This window comes from Anarhichas minor, unplaced genomic scaffold, assembly GCF_050575085.1.
Source record: "Anarhichas minor isolate MPS153535 unplaced genomic scaffold, ASM5057508v1 ptg000007l, whole genome shotgun sequence".
NCBI lineage: Eukaryota > Metazoa > Chordata > Actinopteri > Perciformes > Anarhichadidae > Anarhichas > Anarhichas minor.
In genome coordinates, this window is record NW_027466453.1 from 16,999,344 (window position 1) to 17,017,597 (window position 18,254).

Below are 18,254 nucleotides of genomic sequence, written 5' to 3' on the forward strand. Positions count from 1 at the left end.
AAATTGACTTTTATGATCAATAAGCCAAACATTTTCTTCTGCCAAAAAGAAAATATATTGCAGTATATGTATATAGTATATAGTATATGCTGAGTTTTAATGACACTTCAGCTCCAACTCCTTCGCAGGGCTTCTGAGGGGTTTTATAAATTCTTTAAGATGGGGTTTTATCAACTCCTCCATTTATTTTTTATTGTAATTTGGATGCTGTGGTGTAAATCCGAAGCCCCAAAACAGAACAGTACTCTGACGTTCCCCCAAGAATTTACTTTCTGTATACTAGGGTCAAAAACACCTTCACCACTTGGTTGACATGGACCATGCAGCGTCTGCCTCATTACAACATATTATTGAGGATTAGAGAAGAAACAAATTAAATCAACCTCCCTCAGTGCTACTTGTATAAAGTTTCTCACTGCCTTTAGTTCAATTGTGTCTCGATAGTGTACTTAAATCTTACGCAGTCGAAAAATGTGCTGCACACACATGACTGTCAGCAGCCTCTCCACTGCATGTCATAAAGAAAAGCTATTCGCTCTGGTCAGAGCTCAATCATGTGACCTGCTCAGAGTTCAACAATCACTTCCTTACAGTAAGAAGGGAATATGTGGTGACTTTGTTAGTAGCGTATATAAAATTACTTTTGTTTGCTTTGCATCCAGTTTTCATGTAAACATTGCATCAAACAAACTGACATGTGTTGCAATATGTGTTGTAAGCACACTCAATGCTAGATGTTGTGAAATGTTACTATACACCACTTATACTTTTTGTAGTGTTTTATTTGAATTATGTGCATTTTTAAAGAAAAAAATCTTTTGGAATCAGACCCTGAGTGTTGTAAATGTTGTAAGGTAGCCGAATGGAACCAGCAGTGATATATAGTATATACACATGGAGGTATAACTTACTATTAAGTACTAGTATACCATTATTCTAACAGTATCCACATCGCCATCTGTTGGCTGATTTACTGACTGGCATCCTTGTCAAATTTCTCCCTCCCTATAAATGAGAGCTTCATACATGCTTAAACATGCTTTTTAATGATAAATTACAAACTGAAATTGAAGTTAAATTGATGCAGAAAGAACAATGATCAGTTCTCAAGTGTTGGAGATCAGGCTTGCATGTTGTCTTTATTACTTTTATTATCTTAATAATTAAAGTATGTGTGTAGGAATCAGATGCAAGATGACATAAGATATCACAAGCAAAAGAAAACTGACCGCAGGTTACAGACACACTGTATTTTAATGAAAGATTAGGTTAAAATAATACACATTTAATGAAAGAAGCAGACATTTAAAAAAAACAAAAAAAAACATAATCACCATAAATATGCTACATAATCCTAACCACACTTTGCTCTAACACGATTGAGTAAATGCATCCGTAGGGCAGCTCCGTGTTAGGCTACACACACAAACACATGTGGGATAGATCTCCTCAGCATTGAGTGAAAGTGAAGATATCTCGACTGTGCAGCGGAAACTTTAGATGTGAACCCCAGGCTAATGCTTGACAACACCATCCGGCTAAAACATCTCAACGCGCACAGACACACACACACACACACACACACACACACACTAAAATGTATACCTACAAGCAGAAGACACTCATACCAGATTTAAGAATTCCTGCAGGAGACTTTTGTGGGCTTTAATTAACATCACTAATTCAACATCCTGATTGCCTTTAGCTAAATATGAACAAGTGTTTCAGATCTTACCATAAAAACATGAATGTCACTGATAAAAAATAAAAAATAAACTCTTACTGCTTTAAGCATTCCCACCCTGTCATCACTCAGAAGTGATCTACAGGTGAAACAGGCCGATATACTTTACTCAGTTTGGGCCAGATTGGTCTAAATGTCCACCTTAAACTCAAAAAGATAACTGCATCTGATATGTAAGAAGGTCAGATTATTTGCAGTGGCCTCGTCCCCACACAGCGAGACTGTTTAGCGCTCATCACTCAAACACACGCTTTAAAATCCAACACGCACTCCTGCCTGTGTGACTACGTCTCCCAGCCTTTCTCACACACACACTCTCACACACACACACAAACCCTGCACTCATTCAGTCCATGTTCCCAGCACAACCAGCAATCTGGATAGCAAGATCAGCAAATGTGTTGTTGTGGTGGTCGCTGGAAAAAAACACGAAGAGCAGAAAAAGATACGGCATCACATGCTATTCTTTGCGAAGCCGCACGAAGTGAAAGTGTGACACGGCGATGGCTCGTACGCGGGATGAGGAAGCTACACTGGAACCCTTTTTAAGTCGAAGGGGGATGCAACCTTTGAAAACAAAGTCATGAAGAAAGATGAAAATGTCCTTCTCAGTCCCAGCCGTTGTCCTTTATCATGTGGGACAGCTCGATGATAAACTTCCCCTCCTTGTACTTCTGGCTCAGCTCAAAGGCTTGTTCCTGCAGAAGGGGAGGTGCAGAAGGGTTATCAAGAAGTAGATTAAAGTAAAGCCCAGGACTAGTCTCATTAAAGGACATGCAGACACTCTGAATGTGTCATTTACTTCAACTATAATACTATTTATTCATTTTTTCAAGGATGCATTTTTGCTAAATGATCACATGTAGCTTTGGCCAAATAAATATAGATATGTTTCCTCCAAAACCGTGTAACATATTACAATATGGTATAATATGAAACATTAGGTTGAGGAAATGTGTGCTTCACTCTGAAAACTACTGCCTATTAATAACCTTCCTCATGGAAATAAAAAAACATCTGCAGCAACATCATTAAAAGTGTAGAGAATAAGAAGTGGGTTAAAAGGTTACATAGTGGTATCTACAACGCTGATTACACATCCAGGTTACAAAAGGAACTATGACGGGACCACAAGAAATGTGATTAGTCAGCATGATCTGCCTTTGTTTCTTCCCCAAAAGTTTCTGTTACAAGTGGAGGTCGTTGATAATGAAGTATCACTATCAGTTTGATTCTGCTTTTCAGTGACACACATTTAGCAAACCTTTTGTTTGCCTCCTTCACTCAAAAGTAAACAGTTGGGGAATAAAAAGGTAAAGCAGGACACGGATCGGATGACTTGTGCTACATCCTGCTAATGTTACTGGGGAGCCATCAACGGGTGAAATCTGACGCTGAACTGTAAATCAAAACCTGCACCGGGTATCTGTGGAACCATGTTAACCCCTTTGTTCAAACATTGTATTCACACGGACGTGCTTACATATTTCCAGCCCAGCGTGGTGTGACAGTTTTCACAGTAGATGTCGGCGACAGCGTGAAGTCCTGTGAGCAGCAGCCTCTCCTCCGCAGGACCACAGCCGACGTTCACTCTGAAACCAAAACGCAGGGTTGTCAAACAGCAGCTCCTCTCTGAGCCACAGTAATTAAACTACTCTCATTACCCTGTAAACCAGTAAAGGACCTACTGTCCTATATTGCTTATTTTTTAAAGGGAAAAAAAAGACTAAGGTTCATGAAACAGTCATGGGGAGGATGACTTTCCATGAAACCATTTAGAACAGAGCTTCACTAAAACAGATGATCAGCATCTATTTGATTCAACCCTTGAAGTTAGATTTAGTGCTCGAGTCATTTAAAAGGCATTTTAGGGTCAGAGCCTGTGTATTTCTGACCCACTAACTCAGAAGTAGCGTGACTAAAGTGAACTTCACTCGAGAGAAAAACAAATTATCTGTTGGCAATGTGGTTTGTGCAAACATGTCTGATACTGGGACTTTGTTTTCATGGACAACTTGACTATTGAAATGATACGCTGGGAAAACAAAGAAGATCATAAGTCACCAATTTATTTTTGTTTTTATAAAACACACAAAAATAGTTGATCTAATACCAACACTAATCTGAAAAGATTTGATAACAAAGTAGTAAATAGAAAGAAACATTAAAAGAAAGTACATTTTAAAACTGAAGTCACTTTTTACCCCTTTTACACAGTGATTAAGGAGATGAAAAACAAGATTGGAAACCTAATATATGAATAGCCTTAGCTACATGCATTGTGTAGTAATATTTAAAAACAAAATACTCACACAGAGTTGAAGAGGTAGGCTCGGCCTTGACTGCCTTGGAAAGACTAAGAAACAAGGATGAACAACAAAATAAGAGGAGAAAAATGCTTCATGTGTCCACAAACAACATACTATGAAATATACTTTTTTTAAATGAAATTCCAAAATGTCTACAAACTTTGTGATATTTCTCTTTGTATTAGGTCAGTCCAGTTTTTCCAGCTCTGCTACTTTGTAAACTACGTGAGAGTCATTGGGCGGTGCCATGCACCACCTGAAAGGATCATTCACAACAACAGAGCGGCAGCATACCAACCTTGGAGATGAGATCGTCATGGTTTGCCAGATGGGCGCGACAATGCACACAGCTGTAGCGACGGTGGCACGAGTCCAGATACGCCTGGAACGTCTTGGCCTTTGTCAGCTTCACCATGTCTGAGGAAGAAGGAGGCAAGGATATTAGACACAGGCAGGTTTTACATGCTTTTAACACACCTGATGATAGCAATACAAGGCTGCAAGGCTTTCACCCGACATAACCCGACCTAAATGATAATAAACTGAGGCTGGAACTGACCAGATATTCATTCTGACAATCAATATTTACCAATGATTTGCTGGTTGCAGCTTTACAAATACTTTGCAGGCGTTTGTCTTTTCTTGATATGATGTTTAGTGAAGTGCGTATTAATAAAAGACATTATAGAGACAAAACTCTGGGCTCAGGCACCTGCTGACTTCGACACTTTATTGACCAAGTTAATCGATTAAAAAACGACAAAGTCCAAAAGGAAACAAAAAGGATGATAAGGTAGGAAGCAAGTATTAGGACATACTAAGTCAAGTTCAAATCAAAATGATAAGATTGGATTTATGACCTCATAACTTTTACTTCGTATCTCATTATTGTAATATATATATATATATATATATATATATATATATATATATATAAATAAGATTATCAATTTGGGCTATGTCATATAACATGATTCCATGACTTTTTGTTAATTATCTGAACATTTAATCTGTTATTATTATTATATTATATCTGCAGAAAGGGGCTAGACAGCATCGGACAATCTATCTGAATCAGAATCACATTTTTTAAATATTTTTACTTTTCTCTAAATGTACTTCAGCACGTTCCAAAGGAAACAATTCACAGGAACAGACAAGCAGAAATACAGCTTAAAAACGATCACAACAAAGCTGAAACAAGTGGCTAAAAATAGAACTATTACGTAAGAAGGTGGAAACAACAAGTGTAACGTTATATGAAGATACCTCACCTGCTCTAGTAAATAACGAGCTGTAACGTTAATCGCGTAGCTTGTCCTCTTATGGTCGCTGTGCAGAGACTGACATGTAGTCAGACTGACATTAGATGAAGCGTGAACCGTTTTACATCAACAAAGATTTGGTGGATTCGTTATGAAAACACAGGTCAGGCAGCTTGCTTCCTGGTTGAGGACAGTCTGCACAAACAATCCTCGCAATGCAATCAGACAACCTCAATTTAAGCCCCTTTGCAACGTGTGTTGCGCCATTTTATGCACGGCTCAACACTAATGACCGTCTGTCAGTCGCCTAAATAATGACACAAACGGCCCGATGCGTCCGTCAGCTCTGACCCAGCTAGCTCGTTAGCTACAGCTGGCTAGCGCAAGATACGCAATGCAGGAAATCTCCGGGTGTCCGTGGACTCACCTGATAGAAGCTCCTCGCGGGCTACACGGCGGACCAATATGAGTGACAGCTTAACAAAACCATCTAATTCAAAGCAGGTACAATGCGGCTCGTGGTCGACCACGCGCAGACGGCTCGGACAAAGACAACACAGCCTGTGGTCTGTTGCAGCGGAGCCCGGTTACCCGCGTCTCTCTCCTTTGAATCGGAACCCGTTCCTCCGCGGCCTCGGTTAAAAACAGGAGCTGGGATCCGACAATGCATGCAGGCTTGCGGGGTGACAGGGTGACAGTGCGGCGGCTCGGACGGGAGAAAAAACAAATGTGTTTTGTTTATTAAAACTCGCAGGAGGAGGAAGTCTGAAGAGTGCAAAACAATCCCCGTCGACCAATGGGAGGCGGCCGGTGACGTCTAGAATGTGGGTCAACCAATCAGATTCGACTTCACATGAGCCTTTTAAGGCTACCAGTGTGGTTGCTGTTATGTTATTACTGGGTTATCACATCCTGCTGGTGGATTTGGGATAAAAAAAAGTCCCTCAGACTGGCTGCAAACGGGTCAACCTTACACAATGCATGGACGTATTTGCGGTTATGTGATGACATTCAGGAAAACATTTGATTTCTATCTAACAGAGAGATGGAGAGGTGGTTTTGGTTGTTGTGGTCTCTTGATTTTGTTTGCATAACTGCCTCGAGGCCGTGTGTAAATGTGTAGCCTATATGTTGTATGCAGGCCAGTTGCAAGGAGGTAAAAAACTCCCTCAGCAGAGCACCAGCAATCCTAAAACATGTTACTCACTCTGCAAAAGATCTTTAACAAATCAAACAAGACAAACAGTACATATTCATATTTAAAGTTTGTTTGTAGATATTATTTTAATGATTTATTGATTGTCACAGTTGTAGATTCATTTTTCAAAGTAAGGTTTGATTTTTTTTGCCTAAAAAACAAAAAAATGCCATGTGTCTTAAACCGCAGCTACAGACCTGGTTGTGTGTTCACAAGAACATTATTTCACTTATTTAAACCTTTGCTCTTTGCATCTACTGTATTAAAGACTTCAGTCTGCACTGATCCACTAATAATCCATTCACTCACTTGTCACACTGCAAAGCACAGCCAAGCAGGTCAGAAAAATGCAGCCTTTGTTTCAGCACTAGACTGGTTGTTTATTTTCACAGCGGTGGGGCCGGACTTTGACCGTAGCCTGGGAAAACAAGGACACAGGTGAAGCTATAACTGCACTTGTAAACCCTCCGCCTAAGTGAACCTCTACAGTAGATAAGTGACTGGATTAAACACTACAATAATGACACTCTACTCACCTGAGTGGATATATTTGTAGAACAAATAAGTATACATTTGATTTTATTTCCAGCATGTTTGTGTTCTTTTCATCTTAATACAACAAAAAGAACATAAAAGCATAAATCCATAAAGTACATTGTCCCAAATCATGTTTTTCTAAAGTCCATCACTCAAACCAATCAAATAATGCCAGAAAATAACGTCCAACACAGTCAAAACAAAGTCACTTTCGTCACTTTCGTCTTATCGCTCTTACACATACATGAATACACACATTTTCACACATACAAAACATAAACATAAAGATTGTCTACTTGTCTGTAAACCTATGTCTGTCTAGTTCGTGACTACTCTTGTACTCATGTGCACTAATAAAAGGGAAAACTTCACTCCGACAGCATTGTAGTTGCTGCTGAGATAAATCCCTCTGGGCTGTGTTTGACACACTGAGGGTGGAGGCCGTGGAAACGACCCGATAGCAGATAATTGTATCTACAGCGAAGGCTTGAGATTAAAGAGTTGAATGATAGTTCTGTTCTGTTTAATAGACCAAACAACTCCTCCACTGATCTTGTCACGGTGAAGGTCTCACGCTTCTTGTATTTACTTTTCTTTCACAGTCTTTTCTTCACACAGTCCGCCCTCATCAGAAAGCTGCTGAGTTATCAGTTGTTGTTGGGACGTGAGGGCGTGTTTGGGTTCAGTCCTGACTTTGGTTTCTGCAGAGGTAGCTGGACAGAAGAGTCGGGTAGTCACTCATCACCCCTGTGGCCCCGACTTCAAATGCAGCCTTTATGTCGTCGTCTTTATTGCACACAAACAAATGCACCTGCAGGTAAAGATACATTTGTCAATCATGATGATCTGTTTGGGGTCCTGCAGACCTAACAGCTAAAAAACATACATAAAATAGTTTTTATTTCCTTCTCAAATAAATAGGGAGTAGATGATGTCAACAAAACAACAAGGGCAAGATAGAGTCCTGTTCTCTGTCATCCGTCCTGCAGTTTGGAGCTACAGTACGTGACTCGACCATCAATAAAACTAAAACCGTCTGAGCTGTGACAGACCAAATACAGCAGACATCGGCTTAAAGTGAGACCTCGGAGCATCACTTGTTCACACTGCAGTGTGGACAAATAACTGACATCAATGCCGAGGCAGCAGCATTGTGATATTCTTTAGTGTTAGAAATATACAGAGTACTTATACTAACGTATATTTTAGGCTTCTTTGTTGCTATCATGATGTATCACAGATGATTGTCTCACAGTGTTTTACTGGAAGAAGGTATCTCCAGTTACCTTTCATTCCCACTTCTAATATTCACACAAGCTCACGTTTTCCTGCTGGAGGAAATCTCACGCCTCTGTTTTCATTCGGTTGACGAGGGGACAAGCTGTTCTTGGTCGCTACCTCAGAATCACTCATAAGCATTCAAATGCGCTGAGGTCCTCAGCAGCTGACAAGACTGCGACATGTGAATTCAATTGTTTTCATGCTCAAACTATTCAGTGGCCTCTCATGACCGGACGATGGGGGGTGACCTCATCCCGGCGGAGATGACTCACATCAGGACAGAGATGATGAGCTCAACACACCCTGTGTGGCTGTGTGAGCGTTACTGTTAGTCCTGAAACACTGACGTGTGATGTGCATTAAACCATTCAGTGCTTTGGTTAAATTAGGTCCTACAGCTGATCAGCTTTTTCTTCTGTTTTTTTGCATCCGGAATTACAATTTGAGATTTTTTCTTATTGATATTGTAGCTGAAACGTCGGACACTGACAACAATAACTTCTTCAACATTTTGCAATATTACATTTTTAACAACTTGCAATATTACTTTCAATATATTATGTGCATTATTACTTTTTATTACTTGTCGATATTACTCTGCATTACTTTTTCTATTTTAGTTAACTTATTTTACAGAATTTATAATATAATTTATAATAATATAATTTGCTATTCTTATTAGTATTACTTCTTATACATTTTACATGTATTACTCTATTGTTGATATATATTTATATTTTAATCTATCGTTTTTCTTTAGATCAATCTCTGGCACAAGAATTTGCTTCAGAATGAATAAAGTTCTATTTCATTTCATCTTCAGCTGTAGGATTTAGGAAGCTAAGAGTTCAAAGGTATCCAGCGGAAGGTTGTCACCTCTAGTGGAGGATAATAAATACCAACAGTTCAACACCGGACTGCAAAAGTCTGATTATCTAGTACCTTTGGTGTTTATATTCTTATCTAAACTTGTTAGTGTTTCACGGTTCTTGTCTTCTATTCATTCCTGATGCACCTAAACATCCATCGTTAACTCTGCCTCTACGTAGTATGTAGTTTCATACCTGAATTCCACGAGCTGAGAGGTGTTTGAACAGACTCTTCCTCATTGTGACTCTGGAATGACAGCAGAGAATAATTCAGTTTTCACAGAAATAGCAGTAAAACATCCAGAATTTGCTGCTACATAAACATTACTGTACAGTATTGAACATGTGATTCTGCATAAAAGCATCACCCCTTCTGTGCATTATTGTCTCAGTCGTGCTTTACGTTATTTTCTCTGACGTGGTTGGCGACGACCGTTCCAGATTTGTACATCAAAACAAAGTCACGGGAAACTTGACTCACTTTTCTAACAAAGAGATGATCAGCTTGTTCCTCAGGATGCGCTTCTCTGGAATGTACGTCCTTCAGCACACAAACACAGAGAAGGACACATCAGACACATCTGTATTGTGACTCATTCATCTCTCATCAAACATCAAATTAGAGAAGGAAAAATAAATAAAGTAGTAACTAACAAAGTAGAAACTTTGCTGCATGATAACACACGCATGGACACACATGCAGACACACCTGTTTATGACGCAAGGCAGGTAGAACTGCAGTAAACTCTCCTCCAGCGGCATAAAGGGCAGCAGGCCGGTGTAGAAGAGAAGCAGAAGCAGCAAACCTCGGCTCTGTGAGAAGCTGTACGGCATGGAGCCGTTCTACCAAGAAGCAGAGAGACAGTTCTCTCTTTAAAACAAGCAATCACATGGCTGTGAATTGATGGCTGTGATGTTGGCTGTGAATTGATGCTGCACAAGTAACTTTGTCACCCCCAGGTGGTCTATGTACCGTTCTGCGGCATTCCTCCATGATCTTGGATTTCACTGAGGCCCAGACAGTGATCTCCTCCCTGTTGTAGCTTTGAACCAAGTCAGACACCTACACACAGACGGGAGAGGGCGGAGGAATGATGAGATATGAAGGAGTATCAGCTTACATGTTGATGTCAAAGATATGCTCATAAGCAGGAAGTGTTGACTTTAAAAGAGACTAGTTTCACGCGTGTGAGTCATGAAGTCTAAAATGCAGGAACTTTGATGATGAAAAAAACTGCAGAGTCAAAGACAAACAGTGAGTGTTATTTAAATCTCAACATCAGGGACAATCTGGACATTTGACTGGAAAGTTGCTGAGCATCACAAAAGCATGGTTTCATATTTTGGAGATTCTTCTATATCATTGGGAAAGTGCTGAAACTTCTCCTTTTTTTTAGGTTTACTGCACCTTTTCCATCAGCTGTTTGTTCTTCTCTTTGATCTCAATGCTGATCGGCATCTCAGGGAACTTCCTGAACACGTCCTCCAGCAGAGCGAACTTCCTGTCTGCACCGCTGCTGTAGCGACCTGGAGGAGGGATGTGTGAACACTAAGGTTAACACTCACACATGTACACACACGCCCACTGCCCTACTTCTTCACGAAATTACTTTTCGTTAATGATTGAGAACAAGAGACTGCGAGGAGGAACTCACCTTTATAAAAGGTCACCTCCAGTCTCTCTTTATACAGAGGCAAGTCCTACAAGAGTTGAGAAGCAGATGCAAAGAGAAAATTGAATTATAAAGTTATACTATTATGAAATTGACTGAGATTACCATAAATAAAAGATATTCTTGGTGTAATGTAGAGGAGTTGCTGCATGCGATATAGTTGGAGGCAAAGAAGGTAATTCAGTAGTTAAGTGACAGTTTACTCTTAGTTAATATAAGGCTCCGTCTACACATATACAGATATATTTCTCTGCGTTTTGACCTCTCGCACACATGCACATATCTGTATACGTGTAGACAGGGCCTAAACATTCTCTTCAGAACACACAACCTTTTGTGCTCCTTATTGTTATTGTTGACTTGGGTCAGCGGCGGTCTGTAGCAGGTTTTTTGTTGTGTTTTAATCTGGTACAACACACGGCGGAGTTGTGTTTGTAACATCAGTTTAGGGGCCTCGTAACTCGCTCATTTAGAAATCATGCCAGCTGTGTGAGCTGTGGCTCCAATGCATCGTGGGTGAGTTTTAAGTGAATATGTGGCTTTGCATGCAGCTGTTTTGCACGTTGCTAACTTGAAACTTATTTATTTGACAGGTAAATGCTAATAATTCATGTTTTAATGTGAGAATCTCATCCCCCTTCCACTTGCTGTTTGGTCTCAGCTTGACCTTGTGACGCAGCCTCTCACCTGGAGGTTGAGTGAGGAGACGGTGACGTCGTGGCCGGTCTGCCTCAGCAGATTCTCATCATGTGACACCACCACATGTCCATCACGGGTTAAGTGACAGTCCATCTCCAGCATCTCTGTGCCCTGATCCACCGCACTGAAGGAGGAATACATGCATGTGTTACTGGAACAGTGAGGGAGCTTTTGTTCACTGCTACTCTTCCAGCTTTCTGAACAGAGATCTCCTAAAATGCTGTACAGGAAACTAAAATGCATGCAAGACATGTAATCATAAACAATTAACACAGCAAACAACGGACTGTACACAGTGTTGCATATTTCATGAAGCACATATCTTGCACTTATTTTATACAGTACATCATTGACATCCAGCATCTTTGACTTCTTAAATACTCTGATTTATATTTTAGTAGTAAATGTATATTTTTGCAGATATATTTCCAAAAACAATCTGTTGTTAAGCCTAAAATCTCACAGGGACAGTTTATTAGACAGCAACCAATGCAAGAGGAAAGATGCGAAATGTAAGTTCCCTCTTTTATCACATTTACAGTATATTATACTGTAAATCATTTTATAAGCCTGGATAATCCCTCAGTCTCTGCCTTATTAGACAGAAAAGATGGAATCAGAGTAAATTGTTATAGCTGTTGTGTTATTATTGTTGCTGTGTATCTCTGTGTCTCTCTCCCAATTCGATTCAATATGCTTTATTGGCATGAATGTAACAAGGACAATATTGCCAAACGTCAAGTCAGATTATAAAGAAAGAGAACAGGGTACATTACATAAAACCTCTCTCTCTCTCTCTCTCTCTCTCTATCCAACCGGTCGAGGCCGATGGCCGTCCCACTAAGAGCCTGGTTCTGCTCAAGGTTTAAACCCATTAAAGGGGAGTTTCTTTCCTAAAAGAGAGTAATTGACACACAGGTACCACTGCATTTAAAGTAGCTTTAAGCATTAAGTTCAACTTGGGGTTCAGTGTCTCTGTAGTGCTGCTCATGGGGGACTGTGGGTCTAGACCTGCTCTTTATGAAAAGTGTGTTGAGTTTGGTACTCACTGTGTGAACGCCTCCATCGTGCCCTCTATCCTCTCTCCACATCCTGGTCACAAACAGAGTAGTCAGGGTTGAAGCTGGCAGCAAAGAAGCACCAGTCCCCCAAAAAATTTGAGCTTGTTTGCTGAAGGTTAATGACATTATAAAGAAGAAAAACACCTTGAAATAAAGATTTGATTTGAAAGTTAGTTTAGATTGATTTAACCTCCAGTGAAATGAGCCTTTACCTCCTCTGTGTGAGATGCGTGTGCAGTAGAAAGCTGTGCGTTTCTTCCTGTGCAGAACGTGGGGGTTCTTCAGCAGGTACACCGAGCTGAGAGTGTATCCACCCAGAACCGGGAGGATGAAGTACAGAAAACCGCTCATCCTTTTTCCTGCAAACACGTCCAGTGATCTCTGCCCGATCTCGCTCGCAGAACGTCGGACAGAAGCAAAAGATAATGAAGATCTGCAACAATCCAACTTTGAGTTTAGAGATCCAAAAGCTCAAATGAAGACAACCGGCTCTCTGTCTTTCTTGGAAGATAAGAAAAAAAAACAGGACAGACTGGAAGACCGTCTCCGTCTTGCACAATCTGGAAACCTTCAGAGCTGTGAAAGTACGTTAATGAACCACCGGCTCTTAACCCACAGCTCACCTGTTGGCTCTCCCTCTCTCTCTGGACTCTCCCCTGCCCGAGGCAATACTATTCCACTCTTTACACTGCTTTTGTTCAGCTGGGACACTGGTAGCTTTGTGTGTGTCACACCTGGGCACCTCGGATTTACTTTATACTCTATTCATTGACTAACCCGAGCAACATCACAGGATGAATTCACAGTTGTTGGCATCTATTCGTCCTTTTCCACATTTGAATTTGTGCATTAACATAGTTTTGCAGCCGATACTTGGGAAAGACAAAAGGGCCTCTTCCTGGATTGCAGCAGGTTTCGACACCTGTGTATATATTTGACAAGGGTGGTGTGTGCAGATATGTGAACTCAACTGTCACCCACAAGGACAGAAATATGAAAACAATTCATCCACGAGCACGCATTCTCGCTTTACATGCAGCACAAAGTCAGCAGAGTTAAAGTGCTGCATTGTTCAGGGTTCAATAGCAAAGCTGGACACAAACAATCGCTCTGAGCACCCCTCTGAATGTCACAACGAGCCTGGTTTTCACCAGAAGCGAGAACAATCTTTCCAGCATCCTCTCACTTCTGCAGGCGTCTCCTTTTGTCGTGCAAAAAGATGAGTCCGGGTCAATTCGTGTCCTTTTGACACACAGATCATGCTCCACGTTTCGCCTACTTTTCTTTCAGTTTAACTTCTAAGCAGACGCTGCTGCTGTCGTGAAAAGACTCTGGCAATGTCAGGGTCGGCCGGGGAGGCCGTGCTCAGACATGTTATGTAGGAAGGTGGGAAAGCTGCAGAGCTGGAAGAGCGAGCGTTGTGTTTCACGGTGAAATACTGTTAGTTATGTTCATTCCGACGACTCAGCGTCGACGCTCTGGAGTCACAAAGATATTTCAGAGCGTTGCTCTACGGACACAAAGTTATACACATTCACACCAATGAATAAAGACTCATTTTAAACACAAAAGTTAGAGCCATGTCTCCATGGTTATAATGTTCCATGGCAACACCTGCTGAACAGCGTTCCCATGGCAACAATCGGTGACACCAGCTCCAGAGCTCTGCACCTTTTTTTTTTTTTCTTCGTTTCTTTGCACTTCTCACTGATTTTTTTTTAGGGTCTTTGCAACTGTTGAATTTTCCAAGACGGGTGCTGTAGTGAACAGGGGCGGGTTTAGAAACTCATCTATGGGGGGGCCAGGTTCATAAGGGGGGGGGGGGGGGGGGGTAATTTGGTAATCAGTAAAAATGTGTAAAAACCCAAAATGACGATGAACAGCGTCAAACGATATATACATTTATATATTTTTCTAAATTGTTTTTATCATGATGTCGAACGCCGATGACAAACGTGGGATCTTCAAGAGGACACAACATGCAGAAACTTGTAGAAGACTCAGCACCAACCAAAACAGAAAGAGTTCGCAAGAAAGTCAGATACGGACCACGAAACCAATGTTGTGCCAGACGTTGGTTCCCACGACAGTTTGGAGAGAAGGCGTTCTGTTCTCATTAACTGACACGTGGCTTTTTTTCTTCTTCACCTAAAATGGACAACAGACTAAACTACAGAGATAATTAACACAATGTTAAGATATAAGTGAAGCCCAGATGTATTTGTTTTTCTCTCTGTAATTTCACATTCATTGTTATAGGTTGTTTCATATCACAATATAGATGTTGGCCATATCGCCCAGCCCTACGTCTTGGTCCTTTCGTAGTTGTTTCACTTCACTTTGTGGTTTAGAAATGTTAAGTCACTTCATGCAAAGATTCTCGTGCTCACAAGCCAACTATCCATCACCTTCTTATTGTGTCAGAGCGGCGGTCGCTGCCTCTGGGAGTGAGATTCAGGGCAAAGTAGTCCTTCTTAAGATAGTCGATATGAAGCTTTGTACCACATAATTTATTTTAGCTTTCTGAAGTCTGTCCATTATTTTAAATGGGCCGCTGGAGTTCAGCCTGAAAAGGTGCTGAAAATACCAAAGACGTAAAAGACCACAAGACAAAAAAAACAAAAAAAGAAACGCATCCACAAACTGTTGTAACAGTATCAGGAAATTTTATTTAATTATATGTATATAATTGTTTCTTTGTTAATCGTTTAATTCATAATACCCATAGAATATACAGACTATAACCCTCAATAACTCGTATCTCTTCCGACAATCTACGTATATCTTCTTTTAAAATAATTCCTTACAAGATCTTGGAGAGGAAATTAAAAAAAAAAAAAAAAAAAGTTTCAGAAAGATTGAACACGGCCAATAATAATCACGCCCAGAAGAGAAATAAGGAAGAAAAAAAGAAAAAAATAGAAATAAAAACATTCTAATTATTAATAAAAAGATACTTTAACTCCCTTTAATGTAAAAAAAGAAAAAGAAAAAAAGAAAACACAACAACTCACCAATATAACAACAACAATAGCAATAATAAGAACAGCCATTTAAAAACAACAATATCTGGAAACAGGCCTCATGACGGTCAGGCCTTCAGACTCAATACTGTGTGAATGTATGTGGTGTGTTTAAGTGCAACTTCCCACAAACACACGGATACACTCCTCAGAAAGAGAGAGGAAGTGTGGGTGTGTGTGTGTGTGCGTCAGGAGGATTGCAAAATGTGGTCCTCTTGATTCGTTGGCAGGTCGGTTGGAGAGAAAAAAAAAAAAAAGAAGCAAGCTGGGCCTGGTTGACTGATGACCAAATATAGATATGAAACACATCCAAAATATCTGTGCGACTGTTTTTGCGTCGGTCAAAAAGAACAAAATAAAAAATCTCACACATGTAGAAGCACAGGTAACTGCAGGGAGAGGGCCCAAAACACACACACACAACAACAAAAAAGAGTCTTGGCTTTATGTTACTGATGAGCAGATACACAAACACTTTGTACATAAATTACTGCAGACGATCCATGAGCTGTAGCACACGCACACACACACACACACACGCACACGCACACGCACACGCACACGGAGGGGAGCGAGCGTGGCTGGAAAGACAAAGTGCAGACGTGCTGATTGAGTTAATGCGAGTTTCCTGCATGTGTGACCATCCACGATCTATGATCCAGGCGAGTCAGGCGCAATGATTTTCTGGCAGAGGGGAGGAGAAAAGTGGGAGCAAAGTCAGTGATATGGATTAGAAGGTCTTCACCAATCCCAGACAGAAAGGGGGAGGAGGAGGAGAGAGAGGGGGGAGGGGCAGCCCTTTGAGTAAAGCGAGGTGAGAGTCGGGAGGTTGAAACAAAAAGTACACGTATCACCACATGCACCAAAAAGCCTCCCAGCGATCCCAGAGTGCTGGCTATGGCTTCTGAGTAAACAGCCCGGAGAGACAAACGAATGGTTTTTGCTGCGAGAGGGCGAGGCCGGTGAGCGCTCCAGAGCTGGAGTCTATCAGCATCACAGGCCTCCCCTGAGAGAGAGAAAGAGAAAGAGAGAGAGAGGATCCAGTGCATGTGTTGGTCCATTTTAAGGGGACTTCTCTACTGGTCCCAGTGCAACAGGCAGAAATTAGTGCAGACTGAGCTGGTGACGGCGCTGGACCCGCTGGGGCGGCGCTCCACCGAGCAGCCGTTAGCACATCCAGAACAAAGAGGAGGAGGGAGCAGCCACTGACGGGACACATATGGACACAGACATAATACACATGCACACACAAAGAAACATGTAACATTAAAAAAAAAAAAATAAATAAAAAAAAATAAAAAATAAAAATCACCCACATTGAAGTATAAACATCCAGTATGTTAACAAGGTAGCAAAGAAAGCACACAGGCGGAGGAGAGGGAGCACAAGAAGAGAGGCTTTATATATATATATATACACACTGCACGACCATGAAGTGACGGACGCTTGGCCATGCGCCGAGCAGGAACAACTGTAGAGCACTCCGACATTCCTGGGTTTGACTATCGTGTTGTTGGTTTTTAAAATGACGCTCACATCGACGTCCGAGTCACAACAGTCTTAAAGATGCAAGTTGTTTAAATGCGAATCTTTCCATCTCTACTGTCCCGTGTGACCCACTTTTTTTCTCAGCGGCATACAGTGTTCTTAGTAGTCGTAGAAGAGGTGCTGCTCTTGTAAAAAAAAATAACACTAAGCTGCAGTGACAGACTCCAGTAATTCAGGCCGTTTACATTCAAACACTTGCGTCAATGGGCCAGAAAGATCATAATCTGAAAATGCTCGTTGGGGAGGTGCACTTCTCTAGACCGCATTCAAGTATGGCCACTTTGAATACATGAATTTGATTAGATTTGGGCCTTCGCTCTCAGTTAGGCCCCAGCCTGTGTACACGTTTGACTCCGTACAGTCGGATAGGAACGCAGTATAAAAACCAGCACGGTGGGACGGGGACGCTGATGTCAACCGGGCCCCATTTTCCAGAATAATGTATGTGTTCGTGGCTCTGTGAGTGAAGGATTAAGGGAAGTTTAGGATCAAGAGGAGCTGAGAAACAAGGGCTTCAGAGATGCTAATTGGAATGGAATACTGACACTGGATCAGCCATTTGATGTTGGTGGTATTTTATAGACGTTGTGGGGCAAAATGTGGACGATACAGTAATGTTAAACCGCTGTCTCACATCTGGCAGTTCCTGCTGTTTCTGCATCCACCACTAAACTTAAGTCGGGTAGTTCCTGACCGTCAGAGGGCCGCGCATGTTCTGGAAAATGGGGCGCATGCATTGCCGTTATCTAAATGAACGCGCAAGAATAGAAACTATACGTAATTTCTATTTTGGTCCAATCGTGTAGCGCCTCCTGAATATAACCGACTTCCACCAAAGGGGGCGTTGGGTTCGTCTGCCCTCGGTACGAGTTAAAGGTTGAGAAATGTGTCTACGGTACAATTCAAAACGACAGATAAGATATTCCTTAAGTTGCTCCCCAGCCAGGGTTCCTGCATCTTTACGCCACTTTGGTTGATTTCAGGAATGCATGCATTCATATGATCATACAGTTTGTTTTTAGAAGAAAAAAAAACTGCCAACATGCC

At 41.2% G+C, this 18,254-nt stretch overlaps 2 protein-coding genes across 2 annotated transcripts; both read right to left on the reverse strand.

The window, feature by feature from the left end:
• Positions 1-1,235: 1,235 nt before the first annotated feature.
• On the reverse strand, positions 1,236-6,093 carry ypel3 (yippee-like 3). Its single transcript, XM_076086268.1, has 5 exons — positions 5,746-6,093; positions 4,352-4,470; positions 4,057-4,100; positions 3,228-3,336; positions 1,236-2,442 (listed from the first exon to the last, which is right to left on the reverse strand). Exons 2-5 carry the CDS (start codon positions 4,466-4,468, stop codon positions 2,353-2,355), a joined length of 360 nt encoding a protein of 119 aa, XP_075942383.1. The 5' UTR covers positions 4,469-4,470; positions 5,746-6,093; the 3' UTR covers positions 1,236-2,352.
• Positions 6,094-6,582: 489 nt separating this feature from the next.
• Positions 6,583-18,250, reverse strand: gdpd3a (glycerophosphodiester phosphodiesterase domain containing 3a). The gene is made up of 10 exons (XM_076086265.1): positions 12,849-18,250; positions 12,625-12,667; positions 11,564-11,699; positions 10,859-10,904; positions 10,612-10,730; positions 10,177-10,266; positions 9,913-10,046; positions 9,685-9,744; positions 9,399-9,450; positions 6,583-7,864 (listed from the first exon to the last, which is right to left on the reverse strand). Exons 1-10 carry the CDS (start codon positions 12,985-12,987, stop codon positions 7,736-7,738), a joined length of 948 nt encoding a protein of 315 aa, XP_075942380.1. The 5' UTR covers positions 12,988-18,250; the 3' UTR covers positions 6,583-7,735.
• Between the last annotated feature and the right edge of the window lie 4 nt (positions 18,251-18,254).